General features: G+C 40.6%; 1 protein-coding gene across 1 annotated transcript in view; it reads right to left on the bottom strand.

The window, feature by feature from the left end:
• The window catches only part of LOC139627558 (ras-specific guanine nucleotide-releasing factor 1-like), a 28543-nt gene extending 10016 nt beyond the window's left edge, over positions 1–18527 (bottom strand). The window contains exons 1-14 of the mRNA XM_071488416.1: positions 17868–18527; positions 12180–12286; positions 10494–10641; positions 9569–9661; positions 7948–8201; positions 7758–7837; positions 7000–7193; positions 5761–5870; positions 5191–5309; positions 4188–4348; positions 3876–3939; positions 2597–2739; positions 1952–2034; positions 910–1158 (exon numbers count right to left, since the gene is read on the bottom strand). Of these exons, the coding sequence (XP_071344517.1) occupies positions 910–1158; positions 1952–2034; positions 2597–2739; positions 3876–3939; positions 4188–4348; positions 5191–5309; positions 5761–5870; positions 7000–7193; positions 7758–7837; positions 7948–8201; positions 9569–9661; positions 10494–10641; positions 12180–12286; positions 17868–18143 (2081 nt within the window). The 5' untranslated portion in view covers positions 18144–18527. The remainder of the gene's footprint in view (positions 1–909; positions 1159–1951; positions 2035–2596; positions 2740–3875; positions 3940–4187; positions 4349–5190; positions 5310–5760; positions 5871–6999; positions 7194–7757; positions 7838–7947; positions 8202–9568; positions 9662–10493; positions 10642–12179; positions 12287–17867) is intronic.
• Positions 18528–19167: the final 640 nt, after the last annotated feature.

Raw genomic sequence — 19167 nt, 5'->3', positions numbered from 1 at the left:
GGACCGAAGACGTGTCGGTGTGACCTCTCACTGCCTCCTCTCTGGTCCCTTCTCACCTGGACAAGATATGATAGCATGTTGAGGTGCTTACAGACAGTCCACGTGAGCTCCAAGACAAATGCAAACACCAGGGAAGTCCCACCTTTTCACTGCACCATTACAGCACTGTTGCTGCATCTTCAGGAGAAAATATGTGAAAATCTAAAACTTTGTCCCTTTATCAGTAGTGACAAGCTGCAGGGCCTGGCCTCACAGAGAGACACTTGGAGAAGTTTAATGTAACACAAGGATTTTAGTTCTGCTATGTAACACTTTCCGCATAAATGCTAGTAGGGAATGTGCAGGGATGGATAAAATTATAGAAACACTTGATGACTACAATGACTCCCAAGTAACTTAATCCCTTATTAATTAATCTATTATACTGTATCTGGTTTACTTGTTAAGGCAAGTTGTGGTTTAATTTTTCTTTCGGCCAAGCATAATTATCTGCAGAAAATTTGCTATCACCTTGAATTTGTCAGGCAACCAGAGAAGATTTTGGTAAGGACTAAACAAACAAGATATAATGTGTTAATTTTAGTGAGCTTTAGAGGCACCTTTGGAAAGAGCCAGGCTAGCTATTTCCCCTTGTCTCTAGTCTTTATGCTAAGCTAAGCTAACTGTTTCCTAGCTGTGTTCTAGTTTCATATTTAATGGACAGACATTAGAGGGCTCTCTGTCTTCTCATCTAACTCTTGACAAGGGAGCAAATAAGCAAGTTTACCCAAAATGTTGATCTGCTCCTTTAAAGACATTTTTTCATGAACTACAGTCAGAGTGGTCGACTTTCCCTGGATCCACAGATCTGGAATTAAAGCAACCCTCTGTCAACCCTGTAGGAATCAACTCACTCAGGGGATCACTCACCGTGCAGGGATGGCACTGATGGGCTTCTTGTAGATGGTGATGAGCTTGTCCAGCACTACGTCGGCGCTGGTGAAGACGCGGTAAGAATGGAGGAAGGTGTTCAGGAAGTCGATGGAGAGGAAGCGCAAGTCGGTCAGCCTCTCCAGCAAGCGTTCCACGCTGGCGTAGCGGATTTGCAGCACCTTACAGGAGTTCATCATCTTGCTGAAGCGGATGTCAACATCATCACAGTACAAGCTGGTGTCTGACCTGCGGAGGAGGGCAAGAGAGGTTAGGAATGTTACTCAAGGGGGATTTGCCCTCCAGCACTTATGCAGCCAAGTGGTATGTAGATATTTTCTGGTCATGTGTAGCTAATCGGGTTATGTGCAAACACTGAAATGGGAAGGGATAATTAGTTTTCCAACACTAATTTGTTGATTAATATATTTAAACCACAAGAATAAAAATGTGAAATATGTAAAACCTGAAAATGTTCAGCAAACTACAGGAGTTTTAGTAGTAGTTTTAGCCTTGCAAAGGTCTCAGAAGGTTGTAAAGACTTTTATGTCTGACTGAAAGTTGATTCATACTCCTTGTGAGTCCATGCCACTAGTCTCTAGTGGCCCTAAATGACCCTAAAGGAACTCTCCATCATTCAAGGTCTCTTGGACCAGGCAAAGGATTGTGGCTGTTTATTGTGTCAGTGCTGCTGCTGAGCTGAACTTGGGAGTCTCAAAATTTCTAGTGGTGGTTTTTTATGCATTCATAAGGAAGTTGTAATTTTTGTGTTCTCGTATTTCTGTCTGCGTAAGGGCTAATTTGTGTTCTCACTGCTGTTTGAGGTGAGGGTAAAGTTTGGGGTTAAGCATGTAGTTGTGATCGTTGAGGTTAGACCCCAGGGCATAGGTTATGTCATTAAAGGTCCTCACAAGTATAGAGGTATACGTGTGAGTTTGGGCACATATTTATGCATTCGTCATGTATCTATGTAATGCTGTTGCCAGTCTTGGTTTGAGCATGTATAATGTATGTGCTTTGCTGCATGGCGTCCGATTCTCACTTTATCATCTGAGGCACAGTGACTTTACTGTTTTCCTCGAAGGCGTTCATCATCAGACCGTTGCAGCGGATGTTGTCAATGCACTGTAATAATGCAAGAACACAGACAGAGAAAGGGCTGTGAGTACGAGAGGGTGACAGAGTTCACAGTCCTGTGGATGATACACGTTTCTACCCCCATAACCAGGTGCTGTAAAGGCCATAAACAGATCAGATCCTTTAAATGATTATGTCTCAAAATTCATCAGATTACATGTGGAACTACGGAGCTGACGTACAGATTAAAAATTGTCTCACAAGAATGTCAACAGCGTAGTCATTTTCTTTTTTCTTTTTTCAGTCTTTTTTAGTCTGTTGATGCTGTATACAACTTTCACTTCTATACTAACTGTGTGACAATATCTACAGAGTTTAGCCTCTTTTTTTAATTAAATTTCAATCCTACCCTTCTATCTTTCCTCTCATGATCTGGAGGAAGCGTTAGATGTTTGCAGCCTGCAGTCTGAGCTCTGATTTAATGTTTAAGCTCCCCATCATATAATGACTGCTTATTTAGTCAAATCAGCACCTCACAATCCTGCTGTGTGTTTATGTGGAACATACTGTATTCAGTGTTAAATATTTGAACACAGAAGAGGAGGCGTACCTGGCTGATGTCACTCGTCCATGCTGACTTCTCCTGTCGGGATGAAGCCACCAGGATGACGGTGTAAGGCTGGCCTTCTTTGGGCTCCACCATCACTTTAAAGTCCAGGTGCTCCGTGTCCTGGCCACTCCGCTCCCCTTTGGCTGCAAAGCACAAATTCAACAACAGGACAAAATAAAATACACTAACCGAAAACACTATAAGAATAAAGAATAAACAACATAATGTAGAAAATGGTAATAAAATTAAGGTATTAGCAAAGCTTAGTTACTTTTTCTTTTAGTGACTGTGTGTAGTTCAAAGCTCTGTGAGGGCCAAATATAATATTAGATTTTAGTATTTGATGTGTTTTATATTGATTTATACATTAACCATCAAATCAAAATATTTGAAAATGACTGAAATTTTAGAAAAATCTCACTCTGTCATGATCTTACCAGGATCTGTTACAAAAGAAAACTCCCTTTCAACTGTATAAAAGCCTTCTGCTTCAGAAAGTTAAACCCCTACATTCATCTGAAGGTAGCAGCAGATATGTGTTTTCTGTCTGCAGCCTCTAATTTGAAAAGTGTGGCTTGAAAGCAGAGCTCTATTGTGCACAATGATCCATTGTGGTTACCTTGACGAATCATGTGCAAGTAACACCAGTCAACCAGTCAACAATTATGACTGTGATTGTGTTGGTTAAATGTAATAGTGGTGAGTCAAGAAACAATATCTGTTAAGAAACCAAAAAAAAAAGTCTACAGCTCATGTAAGCAGGATTATTGTGGAGCATTAACGGAGTCAGGTTTGTATCCAAAGGGCTGTAAGACACTACTTCTCTCAGTTAGAAAATAATGTAACATGTTATTTATTTACAGTATTAAGGTATTGATTTATTATAACTACACACTTACTGTGGGGATGAAGGGGAAAAGGTAGAAATGATGCAACTAGGAGTCAGGACAGCATATTACAATTTCTTTATAAATGTATGTTAAGGGGTGAAAATTCAGCCCCTTTTGTCTATATATCACTTCATGCTTATTTAAAGATTCTTCTACCAAGATAGCTTGTTGATGTTGATTTATTTATCGGAAGGAAGGAAGCAGCCAAGTAAGGTTAATTAATATCTTCTGCATGGAAGTCAGTATTGTGAGACACAGCATGTGCAGTTTTTATCAATCACTGACTGAGGTTGCTGCAAGTTTGTGATTTCTTATACAGACAACTTATACAGATTGTATATGCAGTATACTGAGGAGTTGAATATACTGTATTGTACGTTTTAACTTACACTCATCATCTGTCCCCTCTGGCTCCTCCATCAGTGTGCAGTCTATGAGAGAGACCACTCCGTTCTGTCACAGGGGAGAAAGGTTGCATGGTCAGCACACCATGTTACCAGCTAATAGACAATGAAGTTACGTGTAGTTTTAACAAAGTTTTACTTTAAAGAGAAGCTCTCTTAATCTATTTACATGTTTAATTGGTACTCCTGTGGAAATTGTAATTCCAAACTTCAACATTTGAATTACACTGGATCTTTTTTTTTTTTTTTTAAGTTTTTTTTTTTTTTTGTAGCCTCTCAGTTACAATCCTGCTGTACCTTAGTGATGTGAAGTTTTCCTCCAGAGCCTCGGGTACAGATGATGAGATGTTTGGAGAAGAGGAAACACTGTCTCTCCCCTTCCTTCTTCAGAGACAGCGAGCCCAGCCGGCCTCTTGTGATCTTCCCTTTCTCACTCATCGGCACCTGGATCAGAGAACCTGTGGAGTAACGCACACAGGTAAACAAACATTAGAAAAACGTGCAATTTCCTCTTAGGTCTTCATACTGACTTTGACTTTAGGCTGGATGTTAGTGTCAGACCTGCAAAAAGCCTTTCATGATGTATAATTTAATAATCAAATGACACTCTATCAGGTGTTGGCAGGTAAAAGTGCATAGAGTATTTACTCATCCTGTGTATCTGTAAGTTGCAGTTTGTGTGTGCATGTAAACATTCAGATTTCTGTTGTCTGTGGTTTGCAGCTGTGTTTGTGCAGCAGTGATCTATAATGTTATTCACGTATCTGCAGAGATGGAGGAATGTGTTGAACATCTGGGTGAAACGACATGTGATGCATTGCAACAGAGAAGGCCACAGGAGAGATGAGCATGGTTGGCATTGACTGTATGTTGAAGAATTCATATTTTATTGTAATACATCCCTGTTTCTGTCAGTATAATCATAACATACTGTTTTACACATTTAAACCTGCTGTGTAAGATTATGAAATTAAGTATAAAGGCATGGTTGCTCTCCAGTTTTATGGATTGGAGTACACATTTGTACATTTGTGTTTTAACTTTGTAAGACATCCTATAACCTTGTGCAACAGTTTGTATATTGACTTTCTCACAATATCAGATGAATTCACTTTAATGATGCAATTCACAGCTTTGTAGTTTGTAAGTTACATTAAATGACCTTTCTTTAGTTATTGTGTGTTCAGGTGGTGCGTCCTCCACCAGACAAATTAAACACTTCAATTAATTATCTACGTTTTGTGCTTAACCCTTATTTGCTAATCTTTTCACTGCCAGTGTTTTAATGATACAAACTTACCTTGCCTAACAAATGTCTGGCTGGTGTCCAGCAACACTTCACAACCCTCCACAATCATCCGCTCAATAGCCAAGTTCTTCCTGATGTTCTCCGTCTCACTCACCTCATCATGCATGATTCTGAAAGGACAGAAAACATTCACTGATTCAAGTACTTCACAGTTAAAGCTTTATTGCTAATAGAGTATCACCAACTGTCTGTGACTCTGGTCCATGTTCACTTCACCTGATCTAAGAGACCTGACGACAAAAAAACAGTAGAGTAGCCCTGTGTCCTGTGCATGCTTTAATGATATGTTTTATTGCAGATGATTCAATTACATGCACTAAAACATACAATTCACTGGGCTACAGAGTTAGCTTGGATCAGTTTTGTAAACCAGAACAGAGAGTGTCTCGAACCACATGTTTAGTGTTAGCGCGCTGTGATATGACGAAAAACAATGCAAAATGAACTTAAATGTACAATATAAGTCCTACAGAGCTCTGGATCCAGTTAAGCTCACCGAGTTGTAACATACAGTACAAACAACACATTTTCAATTGCTTGACCGACTGATAAAGGATCTACCTGGAAAGTTCCTCCAGTTTTGACTTGGCATAGTCCAAACTGTTTCTCTCCACATGCTCATGGGGTGTGTGAGCCAGCAACTCATGCAACGTCAGGATGTAACGAGGGATCTGAGAGAGAGACATAGAGGGAGGGTGATATGCTTGAAACACTTTTTGTGTTAAAATATACACTTCAAACTTCAAGTCAAGAGATTCAAAGCTTTTTAAAGGCATTTAACTCTGATGACCATGGACTGGTAATTAGTTGGTCACGAGGCCTGTCTACGGTTTGCCTGAAAGGCTGAAAGATCTTCTTTGAAATCAATACAAATGTGTTGCATTAACTATGACTTTGATTGTCTCTTTTAACAGAAAGCTAATAATCCACTTTCACACGAGACTATGTTCAATAAATATTCAATAAAACTTTATATTTCCATCAAAATGTATGTCTTGTAATGCAGCTCTGAAAACCTCAGCCCTAACTTGAACATTGAATTGTTGTACAAAATTGCTTCTACTGTGGAGAAGTTGTTCCGTCTAACAGATGATATCTAAGGTTATATCTCACAAGGATCCATTTTTAAAGACTTGGTGGAATGTTGCACTAAAATACTGTTTTTTTTTTTTGGTTTTTTTTTCATTTCATTCACTTAAAAATACACTGATTGCCTAGTAGAGGCATTATAATGATGGCTCACATTTTTTTATTGCATTACTAATGTGTTTAAGATTGTTGGAGTTAAGAAGTTTGAAGTTGTAAAGATGCTGCTTAGATGTACTGTGGTGTTTAATTGTACACCTGCTGCCCTGACCCACAATTAACAGTCAGCATTTTATACCCAAATGCCATCTTCCAGGAGCTATTGATCCAGTTTAGATCAAACCAGAAGGGGTGTTAAATCTTATGAGAACTTTCAAAGACCCTAAATCCAGCTGCATAAATCTCACCGACAATTAATGAATACAACTATCCGTACAAATGAAGCTGATTAGCCTAATGAAGCACTATTGTAGAGGTCCAACTCAAAAATGATATGTCAGAGAGCCGTGTGTGATTTTGAGAAAACGTGGAGGTATTTTTTAGTGTTTCAAAACATTACACTTGTTGGTTTAACTGTGATAAAATTCAAAGTCAGACATGAGAAACTTTGAACTGCCACCGTTGTTGTATCAGGGCAAACCACATTAAGCACACTCACGTCAGTACCTTGGAAAAGTTGACAGAATACTCAACACTGTATCCCAGGAATCTTACTTGAAACATGGGGTAAGTCAGGAAGGTCTCCAGCGTCCTTTCCTCACAGTCAGGCTTAGCCTCGTACTGCTTCAGCAGCTTGTCGAAGTCTCGGTTCTGCTTGCAGTGGGCCAGGATCTGCAGGCTGTATTGGTGGTTCCTCACAAACTCCTGGTAGATGTTCAGCATGGGCAACAGGATGTCGAACAAGTCAGCTGTAAAGTGAAGCAGAATATGTACAGTATGTTTTCTTTAACTCATACAAACAGTATATTTCATTGTATAATCATGAAACATTTTATCTAATGAATATAGCCCATAGAGACACAAACAAACAGCGAATAAGAGATAAAAACAAATGTTTGTTTACAATTCTTCTTCCACATTTCTCAATGAAAACAAGTCAGTTGCTCTATATTTGTAAAACTCCCTGCAAACACCAGGAGTTGCTCTGTATTTTAATTTAAAAATGAAACAGGTTGTATATTAGTGAGTTCTTAGCTATTAGTGTTTCCTGGGTGAATTATGTGAGTAAGAAGGACATTGTTTCTGGAAAAGGAATTGCTGTTAGTTTTCTCAAATATCATTTTTAGATGCTGTGAGTGCCAAAACCAACCCTTGTACAGGGTACAAGGGTTGATGACGTAAGTAAGTATCTCATAAACCTACAATAATTTAACTGCGAATATCTTAAATTTTTGTGTGATTTGAACAATCCCAGCAAAGACAAGGCTAATGATCTGTGTGGGTGACTGTGGGGTCGTCTCTGTGCCTCTTACCCAGAACCAGTGTCGGCCAGCTGGCTATCCTGGCCTTCAGACCCTGGTAGAAGATTTGGTGGAGGAACATGATGGTCTCACTGATAAAACAAATAAGCGAAATGGCGGCTATTAGTTTTTGTTCATAAATCCTGGCAGCTCCCGCTGTGACTGTCAAATCACTATCACAACCAGTCTCACCACCAGCCACCTGTTAAGGAAGATGCTGCTGACATCATCATGGGTGATGGGCGGCTTCTTGGAGCTGGCAGCCATGCGGAGCGGCCGCAGGAAGTTGTTGACCAGGATGTGGAGCTGCTGGACATATTCGGCCTCGGCCTCCAGCATGCTAAACACCACCTGGTTCCTCTTCCTCATGCTCTCAGCGTGGGGTGAACGAATGTAGTCCTGGATGATGGTCTTCCACTTCCTGCGGCAAATCCAACCTCGCAGGAAGCTCTGGACCTGTGATATACAAAACATACAAGTTAAGCTACATATGTTTGTGTGTGTATGCACCGCCATACATTTGTGACTGTACATTCCTGAGGTAATGCGATGGGTTTTCAAAGGGTCTTAGTGAATAATAAACAAAAAAGGAGTATTTGGTCCTTTAACTTATCCTACAAGGTTTGGAAAAATCTGATACCTAACTTGACCTTCTTTGATACCTGATTATAGAATGACAATCATATGTTAACAACTGATGTCATCATGTGACAATAAACAGTATTACAATCAAAACTGGGTCTGGAAAAATTTATTCAATAGAGTTACATATCCCAGATGTGAGACAACTATCATTGTTTACCTTCATATGTTCAATGTTGTATAATGTGGAACAATGAAAAAGCCACTTCAAGATGTAGATAATCGTGGCAGTAAACTGATTTCCAACTTTACAAGGTAAAGAGCCAGGAATGCACAAATGCACCATATTTTGTTTGTCACTGCTACAAACAGCTTAAGCTAGCTCTGGTTTGGAGCACCACAGCATTAACGGCTGATAAAGAATTAGGAGTGTTTGACTTTATTTTTGGCCACTTGGGGGCATCATAATAAACTTTAAACACAACAATAACACATAACATTAAAAAGCTGCAATGGAGAATGTAGGAAACAGTTGCCTGTTTACACATCCTGCAGACATTAGCATTTATATTGAATCAAGTCTCTTCTGTAAATTCAATATTCACTCTCCTTTCAGCTATGTTTTGGTCTTCACCAACTCATGAGGGAAATACACTCATTTAGTTGCTAAATGTTCCACCAGCTAGCTAGTCACTAACTTTGTCTGACTTCTGTTTGTCACTGGCTGTGTGAGAGCAGCTGCCTGTTGCTGTTGTATATTGCCAATGAGAGCACTGAGAAGGAACCAAAACAGTAAAATTGTCAGCCAGAAAAAAAACAAAACAATGAGCTGAAAGGCACTAAAATGCTCTCTTACAGAATTGAGTGAGAATTAGCTGTAGGTTTGTCACTTTCCAAACTCCCCAGGTTTATTTAAGAGCAGGCAGCTGCCAGTGGAACTGAAGACAGGACCAGCCGTCGGTAGTAGTGGATAAGAAGCACCCTGCCATGAATGTGAGTGTGAAGCTTCTCTGAATAAATGATGGTTAAAAATAAAATCTGCACGTTCCCAGAGATGATGTAGTGTTTAAAAACCATACGTATCCCTGATATGATATAACAGTTCACACTCAGCCAAACCCTCTCTCCTCTCCCTTTTCCTACTTGGTCTTCCTGTTTGAATTGCTTTGTTTTTTCTTGATCAAGAAAACTGCACACAAATGCAGTTAGGCTTTCTCTTTTCAAAAGCAGTCACATATCACCTTTTTGATCTTCTTGATCTCCGTGTCATCCTCACTGGGTGGCACCTCTGGATTTGACTGGATCTTCTCATTGTCCTTGAGCAGTCCAGCAATCTGAAATTCAACACAAAAACCAGTAATGCATTTATTCAGTAGGTGGCGAGTACCTTATACTCTGTGCAGCTAAAATCCTTCTCATGAACTTGGTCTCTCACTCCACTGTGTGTTTTTATTATGATTACGCATGTTTTATTCACTATTTTTAAATTTCTTTTTGTTCAACTTTGCTACCATCCATTAGCTGGTATCAAAGAAAGTATATATGAATAAACTGTAGGAGCCGCATCAAAATGGTTCCTACTTTGTTTTATTCAAACCTGTTTCATTTACTCCCATTAGAATGACATATGCATTTGGGCAGTGAATAAGAACAGATTTGAAAAAAAAAGCAGCTTTCAATAAAGGACTGAAATTAAACAAAACCAACCAAAATCCATTACTATGACACATTTTAGCATAGAAAGTGAGACAGTCGATTATCATGCTCTGGTACAGACTGCAGTATCAGGTACAATAGATGCTGATTCATGCATATTGAAAACATTCAATTCAATTGGAGCTATTGGAGCCATTAGCACATTAAAGAGAGATGCATTTGATCTAGTTTAGACTGAATAATTAGGATACAAAGCAGTGAACAGTATTGCAGCGTTTCTGACATGGACATCTCGATGCTTACCATGACCTCACAACATTGTGGTTCTGACCGTTGTCCTGTTCCCCCTTTCTGTTTTTAGCCTCTGTGCCTGTCTACTTTCACTTTATCTTTTCTCTCTCTGTCTCCACTGTGCACCACACAATAAGACAAAACACACACACACACACACACACACACACACACACACACAAACAGGTGTAACTAGCATGAAATTACAAAGCAAGTTACCTCTGATTTTAGTCGCTCAATCTCGATTTCCCCATCCTCTATCTGTTGTCGAAGTTGCTTGGCAACCGTTTTCTCTGTCTCCACGATTTGGAGTAGATGGAGGTACTTCTGCATGAGGGTCTCATGCTCTGTCGCCAGGTTCCTGTAACTATACAGACACACACACACAAGCATTGCAAGGACCTCATTAACAGATGTTTCATGGGCTCTCCATAGACTTATCAAAGCACAAGCAGACCTCTGATCAGCATATGTTTGAACCACAGACCTTCCACACAGCACAGGCACTTATGCTACCAATTCTTCGAATACTTGTAAGCTTAGAAAACCATGTGTAAATGCTGCTTCTGCATGAGAAATAATTCTATACATTAGCCAGTTCAACACTTTGTGCGTGTGCCAAGCGAGGTTTAAAATCAATGCAGCCGACTCCTTCAAGCTCATGTAAATCAGGCCACAAAGTATTTTGAATCCGGATGTCTCCTGACAAGCGGGGGCTGCTCAGTGCATGGGGGCTTCAGTTTAACAACGGACACAAAAATGGAAAACATCTTGTTAAACTGGAAATGTGCTGAAATAAGAAAGAGAAATAAAGAAATAAATTCAAACCATTAGACTATGGCAATGATCCAGATATCCAGAAACCTCAAAAAAAGCTAAATGACAGTCAGCAAATATTGCCCTGCTGTGTATTACATGCTTACAGGCCAACTTACTCCTGCAGCCTTGACTGAGTACTAATCAATGTAATCTTCAATGAGTGCAATCAATTGACCTTTCACCATACAAATGCACACTGCTGACATTTTGAATGATTGTACTGCTTGTCTTTCATGACCCTCTTTTGTCTCTGAATCTTAAAGGGCTTTTTTGCTCATTATACATCTCAGGACTCCATACATCACATTTAATAATAATGTGTTTATTGTATTTCTTTAGACAATAGTTTTATGAACAGTAATTACCCATGTAATAATCCAGTGGAGGGAATCATATAAGAGTCAGTACTGTGTCGCAGAAGGCTTTCACACCAATAGCACAAGTTTGAGTACCATTGGATAAAATGGCTCTTTGACCTTTACAACATGTGTCTAGTGGGATTCCTGCATTGGCGGGAAAGTCATGATGGATAATTTTGCAGTGGAGCAGAATGGTTGATGTTTGTTTTGTACAAACTTCCACCAAGGCACCAATGCCCACCACAGAAAGAAAAATCTTGGCAAATATTGGAAAAATTACCATAAAATTTCATGATTCCATAGACGTGAATCATTACGACTGTGGTGATTCCCTATCTCAGATCAGGTCAGATTAATTTGTTCACTGCTTTGGTTTATGGCCAAATACTTTTTGTTTAGTAAATGTTAGCACGCTAATTTGGTAAACTGAAATGGTAGACATTATACCTAAACATCAGCACATGAACATTTCCGTTGTGAGTATGTTAGCATGCTGATGTTAGCATTTTGCTCAAAGTACTGCTGTGCCTAGTTACAGCCTCACAGACCTGCTGTAGTGTTATTTAGGATTCAAGTTATGCTGTATATTTATTTTTCAAATATCAGTCTGTAAGAAGTTAATGGTACTATAACTGACACACACACACACACACACACACAAATTCTCAACAAAACCATTCTCAGCTGAATGTGTGTATGTAGGTCAGAGGTCATGTGTGAGAGGTACCTGGCCTGTGTGATAGCAGCCACCCACTCATCACAGTCCTTGACGTCCTCTGTGCGCAGCTCCAAAGCCTTCTGGTTGTCATGATTGAACGTGACAGTAAAATAATACTGGAAAAACAACAGAGACAGACAGTCAAATATTTGTTCAGCAGATAATGAATCAATTGTAATATATTAAAGCCTTTGAAAGGTATAGGAAAATCTGTCTTTTTCTTTAACTTCGATTTTGTTGAAACTGAAGTTTTATGCATATGTACACACATGCATGCCCATGTGTGTGAATGAGTGGGAGAGAGAGATCCTGAGGGAAAAGTCTGGAGAGATTCATTATAAAGCCTATGTGCCTTCTGTCTGTAACCTGATAGACTTTGGCGGAAGCCTCTCAAATGACGCCATGTTGTGTTTAGTTTTGTTTACCTACATCCCAGTGATTTTTGCTGCATTTTAGTGACATTAACACACCAGGGACCTTACTGCTTTTTACTCGCTCTCCAATTATCTCCAGTGACTCTACAGCCTTGGAGGTTCACTTATGGCGATTATGGCAAATGCATGTGGAATTGTTTTCTAATGGGCTTATCAGATCAAATCCTCAAATCAACAAATTGGTGGTCATTGCAATAATAGTACAGAAAGACTATTTGTGGTAGAAACGCATCAAATTATATAACACTGATGCATTGTAAATAGACCCCCACAAATCCAATATATTGGATTTTTTTTATCCCTCCCAAATGCCAAGAGCAAATCATTTGTGAAGGGGAGTAATGTTCCATATTTCCTGATGAGCAGCAGAACGGGCCTTTGTCAATAATGTGCTTCTCATCTCGCGCTTCCTGTGAGCTGGTGTGTCAAGCCTTTTAGGCAGCTATATTTAGCTCCACGTCACTACATTTTTTGCCACAGAGACATTAGCTGTCGGTAAGTGAGACAACGTAGCCTGTAGTAAATCCTTGTTTAAAATCTGTGAACAAAAACCATTGAATTTCATCTGGAACAGAGAAAATGTGAAAAGAGTAAACACATTTATTAGTGATAACGGATAAAGGTGACTTTCAATTACGAAACTTCAAAGTTTATCTCCAAAAACTTCTTTGATTAATTTTTTTTTTTAATAAATTATAAATTTTTTGGGTGGGCTTTTTTACTTTATTACTATTGAAACCATTAAAAATTTTTGGTTTTTCCAAAAGTTTTAAAAGAAGTACAGACACCTGATAACTTTTTCTGATTTTATGAGACTTGCCGATGAACATGACTTTGAACTGATGCCGTGCTTCAGAAGTCTGCTTTAGAAAATGATGCGTAACTTCTGTTTAGCCTCCAGTTGTAAAACACGCTTAAATACAATGGAATTGTTTATGTTCTCTGTATCTATTCTTTCACATCACTCTCCTTTACAGATCCCCAAATAGTTTTATAACAGTTTGTTCTTGAGAGGTGTAACAGAGAGCGAGACCTCTTCTGGGGTCTAACTGACCCCAAAAATAAGTAATGCCATTTCTCTTGAGTGACCAATATAACATCTAAATCATGAAATATTTCAGTCCATGGCAATAGGAAGAGTTACCACTTCACTACTTACACATTAGGAGAAAAACAAAGAAAAAAACAAAGAAAAAAGAATAAAACAACAAGAAATATTTATTTAATAATCATATATACAGTATATACAATTTATAATGAAGTAAAGCCAATGCCAAACACAAAAAAATACAAGGGTCACACACCTAATGGTATGTGACCTAATGGCTTTGTGTAAAAATGAAATACCCGTAATTAAATAGTAAAAATATATTAATCTACGCATGTCAAAACTGTTGGAAATATATTTGGAGTAATGGGTGAAAAGTCCACTTCTTATGCATTGCTTTATTTATTAATTTGTTTAATATTTCTAAATATATAATCCCCCACCCCCCCACCCCCCACCACCACCACCACCACCTCCACCCCCGGACTACACACATTTCTCATATGCCCATATTTGCTTGACTTGCTTAGTGAAGCATAATACCGGCATGTTGTTGCACATTTTGTTGGCCCCTTCAAATGCACTTTTTCAGATGCAAATAGGGGTTGCCATAGTAACTGGGGGCTTAAACGTAGCTCGCCTTCTAAATGGGGAATAAGAACATTTAAAAAGTAGAGCACTCTAAAGAATACAATGAGAAAGGAGAGACAGACGGAGAGAGAGGTGGGGAGAAAGATCTTTTGCCTTTTTGAGGAGTGAGGGCTATAAAAAGCGCTGTCGCCCTGCAAGGTGGCAGTTGGCTTGGCATCTATTCGCTGCATTGTCCCTCTCCCTGTCACACACAGATAAGATCCAGTGCTCGCCCGGCCATTCCTCTCGCAGCTCTGACACACATAGACATACGGTACATGCACACACAATGCACACACGCTGAACAGGAATCTGGAATCTGCTGCAATCTGCATATGTAACAGTTTTAATGTCAGAAATGTACAGTAGCATCGCCTCGGACGACCTCTGCAGACTGCTCATCGACTCAGGTGTCGGTCTTTGTTTTTGCCAGAGTGGGGAAAAGTGAAAAGGAAATCAGAATGCCCTCGGACACCTGCAGCATTGATTACTCTTTCTGTCCTCATCTCACCTTCTCAGTGGAGCTGCTCGGTTTTATAGATCAACAGTGGCGTGGCGTATGCAGGAGGACACAGCAAGGCAAATATAGACTTCCAGGCACGCACAGAGGCCCACAAGATGTACAGATGTGGACACGCACACAGACAGGCACACTCTCGGCAGGTGATTGACTGCACACTTGCGTTCGTGCAGAAAAAGAACACCACCACACAAATAACATAAAACTGAGAGACTCCTGACACATATTATGTAAAGGGGCACGTGCTGAACAGAAGACTGTGTTATGCTAATTGAAGGCTTTCAAATTCATTTAATTCACTGTTGAAATAAATTCACTGGAGCAGTCCACATGAACATCCGTCAGAGTAGATGTAACTCAGTCCATATTTCATCCCCAGAATAGAGCAGGCTTCTTGTCTTGACATAGCGGGCTTGGCAGTGGACAAAGTTGAACAGTTTAAGCCATGAGAGTGACCAACAACTGGGCACAAAAAGTAGGTTCTTTGTCAGTGCTTTCCAAAACAACCCTTACGATGGACGTGGGCTTTTTATGATCTGCTACTTTAACTACTTGGTTAAAGAAGAAAAAAAGACTCCTTTGCTACCTGGTGGGCAGTCAAACTCCACCTCACCACAAGACATTGTCACATTTCTGAACAAACAACCAGTGCTGTTTGGTTTTCTTAAGAGGACTGTAACTCCAAACCCTACATTTTAATAACTGGATAAAAATCTCATGGAGGGGACTAAAATAAATTCATTTTTGTTTTTACATGCATTCATTTATTTGTTTGGAATTGTCTGAGCTCTGCTGGCACATCTGCATAGCGCCCTCTTGGTGACACGGACGCTAATCCTGACGGCTCGGCCAACAAAGAGCAGAGGGCAAGCGTTTGAAGAGCGTGACATACAGCAGAGTTCAGCACAACGGACAGCGACACCTGGTTCAGTGGACGGGAACAGGAACATAGAGCGTAACTGTACGTGCCACTGCAGAAGATTTAGCCTGCGTCTATCCTTTATTTGTCAATTGACAATTCCTCCTTAGAGGTTGTAGACCTACAGTCAAACACAAATATTATAAATCAGGGTTACAGTTCTAAACCCACTCATAAGCAGACAACCTAAGGTAAGACACAGTGAACTGTCAAAGCATGATACACAGTTAACTAACATAGTAGATGGGACATATATGACAGCATTAGTATGGACTGATTTGTTTTGGGGATTGAAAGTAAACAATTGTTGCTCTAGTTATCTACTGTAATCTTTTCCTCCCTTACTGTTTATTCATGAGTTTTGAAACGTAGTCATTTTTTAATTACCCAAATCATATTTGTCCAAATGTGTGAGCTGATCCATCAACTTAAACTTACACTGGAGTTATTTTAAACATCTGTTGGAACAAAAACCTGGTCAAAACACCTGTGAGCCCTCAATAATAGACACCCATAATTGTTTCTTCTTCGTTTTTTTCCCCACTCCATGATCTGAAAAACACACCATGGGTCTTCCTGGTGGCCTGAGGTTTAAAATCCCAGTCATGATAGTCAGGGACGTTTCTTGCATGACTAAAATATCCAAATGTATATTTATGTAAGGAAAAAAGACAAAATACCCCAAATTTATAATGCAAACTTGTTGCGTTCGATTCTTCAAAATGAAACTTGAGTGCCTTTAATTTGTTGTAGCAACCTACAAAATAAAAGTGCAACATGTCAGCAAAGGCTAAAGTCCAGGTTTTCCAGCAATCTATTGTAAACTTTCACACCCATCCACTGGTGCAACTACTATATTTAACATGTTAATGACAGTGGGGGAAAAAACTGTCAACCTAAACAAAGATTACAGTCAGTAATGACCCATCACTCGCAGTTCTGACTCCATTTCTTTAGCATCTCTGCTGCAGGGAAAGCAGAACAGACTGCAGCTGGCAGAGCAGATTTCAGGAGGTGACTGCAGTCATAGCTCACAGCAGCTTGACCACTTCTCTGGCTCTTAAATGCTTTTATTCCATAAGGTTTATTTCTCCCAGCAGCAGCCTTCCTTACCTCTCAAAACTGTTTCACTAGAGGCAACCATCCCTCTGCTGAGGTTATTTCTGACTGTAACGCTTGCATTAAAAAAAAAACAAAAAAACAGCCCTAACACATGTTAATCCATGGCACTAAACTCCCGAGGAATTCAAACGAATGGGGGATGTACTGAGAAACAAAAGCGTGCCTGAGACATCGTTTGGTTTTCATTCATGGCTGTCGTTAACAACCCCGTGATAATGAGAGAGCTATCAAATGAACCAAGCCGCTATAAACCGGGGAGACGCAGTTGCCAAGGTAGGATGCTATTAATATCAAGACAAGGAATTAAATCAATACGTCAAAACGACAGGGAAGGGGCAGCTCTCCTCCGCAAGATGGCAACCTGCAAAGTTTGGATGCAGTTGAAGTTTACTCCCCTCGTATGTGCTGCAATCTCTGAACGTTTGCGATGTCTAAAAATGAGAGCGTCTGACGGCTATAAATGTGATGCAACAAATGTGATGTTGATGACGAGAAGAGTACCGGAGGCAGGGAGAGTACAGCCCCTGTGTTTGCAAAGTTTGCACAAGGAATCGCATTAATCCCGCAAACTTTGAACCAGTGCGTTTCTGGGATTTCTTGCATTTGATGAGTTACCTCGGAAGGAAGGCTGGGAGGCTGTTTTAGTGCAGAATCGAGACAATCAATCGCTTAGGGTGACGCCATTACGTAACACTGAGCGTCAAGTGAACTATAATGCAAAAGCATCTCTGGGAAATTGTTTACATGATAAATAGATGTTGGGATTTGAAAACAACAACAACAACAACAACAACAACAACAACAAAAAAACAGCAACTGTGTCGTTTATATTTTGCAGCGTCTACAAAATGCCTGTTCCCCTTATTGTTGTAAAACCCAGAGTCGGGTTGATAACAGCAAGTTTCTCCGTCAAGAGAAAGACAACAAGCGGCTGTGATGAGCGCGTCCGCTCCGACAGACGGGTTACCTTGACGGCGTCAGCCAGTCAGACTGAAGGGAGCCCCCCGGCTGATCAGCATCTTACCTGCTTCTCTAAGCATTCCTTCGCGGACAGAGATGGCTTCGGCGACGGTGCCCTGTCACAAACACATCCCTCCAACAGGTACAGTCCGGAGGGGCGTGAGCTGGAGTCGTTTTCGAAATAAAACAGCATATTCTGCAACAAAGCGAACCACTTTGAATGCCATTTCGTGTTGTCTGAGCTTTTCTTACTTAGGCAACCTCGCCTCGTCCCGTCCTTCTTCGCCAAAAGAGCCAGATAGGTGATGTGGCCGTCATTGAGTCTCATCCCTTTCTGCATGTTGGCTGCGAATCCGAGACGATCTGCGGGGACGCTTGCGGGTTCTTACATGTTCTTCTCCTCAGCGGCTCCGAAACACAGCCAGACCTGGTGGGCAGCAGCCCACTCCTGCGTGCCCGTCCGCAGCTGCCACGCTAAATGTTTGCAAACGGCGACAGAGAAGAAGAAAGAAGAAGAAGAAGAAGAAACGAGAGAGCCACGGACACGCGTTCAGCTGCCCCGGGTCCACGCCGCGAGCTCCACAGACCTTCCTCACGAGCCCCGATGATGAGGACTGAAGTGTCCGCGTGCGTGGCCTGTACGCACGCGCGCACGCGCGCAGAGCACCCTGCTCTCGCGGAGGCAGGGAGCGCGGTCACGTGATCAGCACCTCGGACAGAGACTCCGAGCAGCGACCCCGCTTCTAGTCATGAGGAGGCTCCCGGAGCAGATCAGGGCCCCCAGCCCCCACCCACACCTAACAACACACACACACACACACACACCTAACAACACACTCTCACACCTAACAACACACACACGCACTCACTCACTCACACACACTCACTCAAATACCACCGCTCTCAGGAGCAACCTCTACCCCTGCAGCAGACCCCGCACTTTTGTGGTGCACAGAGTTGGTTTATGCACCGGACTCATTTCCCCTCTACACTAGTCTTCTCATATGGTTTCATTTAAAAGACTGTTTGTCGCTCAGAGAGAAAGATTTGAGAAAATTCCAAAACGTGCATAAATTTGTGCAGCAGAACTTATTTTTTTCTTCTCAGATTTATCTTGTGATCCTTTGAAGGGGGGGGGGGGGCATCCCCCAGGTTGAGAACCACTGATTCAAAATAACTACATTTATAAAATTGGTCCTACCTTGACCAACTACAACACTAAAATACAGATTATCCATTGATGCATTGTACTATCCATCAAATAAAAGTAATTGATCAGTTACAGTTGCTTTTACTTTTGATACTTTCAGGTACATTTTTCTGAACATTCACCCAAGTAAATGAATGGAGAACAGTTCCTCGTA

The sequence above is a fragment of the Trachinotus anak genome, unplaced genomic scaffold (assembly GCF_046630095.1).
Source record: "Trachinotus anak isolate AG129_WGS33_773 ecotype Australia unplaced genomic scaffold, CSIRO_AGI_Tana_v1 ptg000011l, whole genome shotgun sequence".
In the NCBI taxonomy this organism is placed as follows: domain Eukaryota; kingdom Metazoa; phylum Chordata; class Actinopteri; order Carangiformes; family Carangidae; genus Trachinotus; species Trachinotus anak.
The sequence above is the reverse complement of the archived record's forward strand: the minus strand, read 5'-3'. Positions and strand labels throughout refer to the sequence as shown.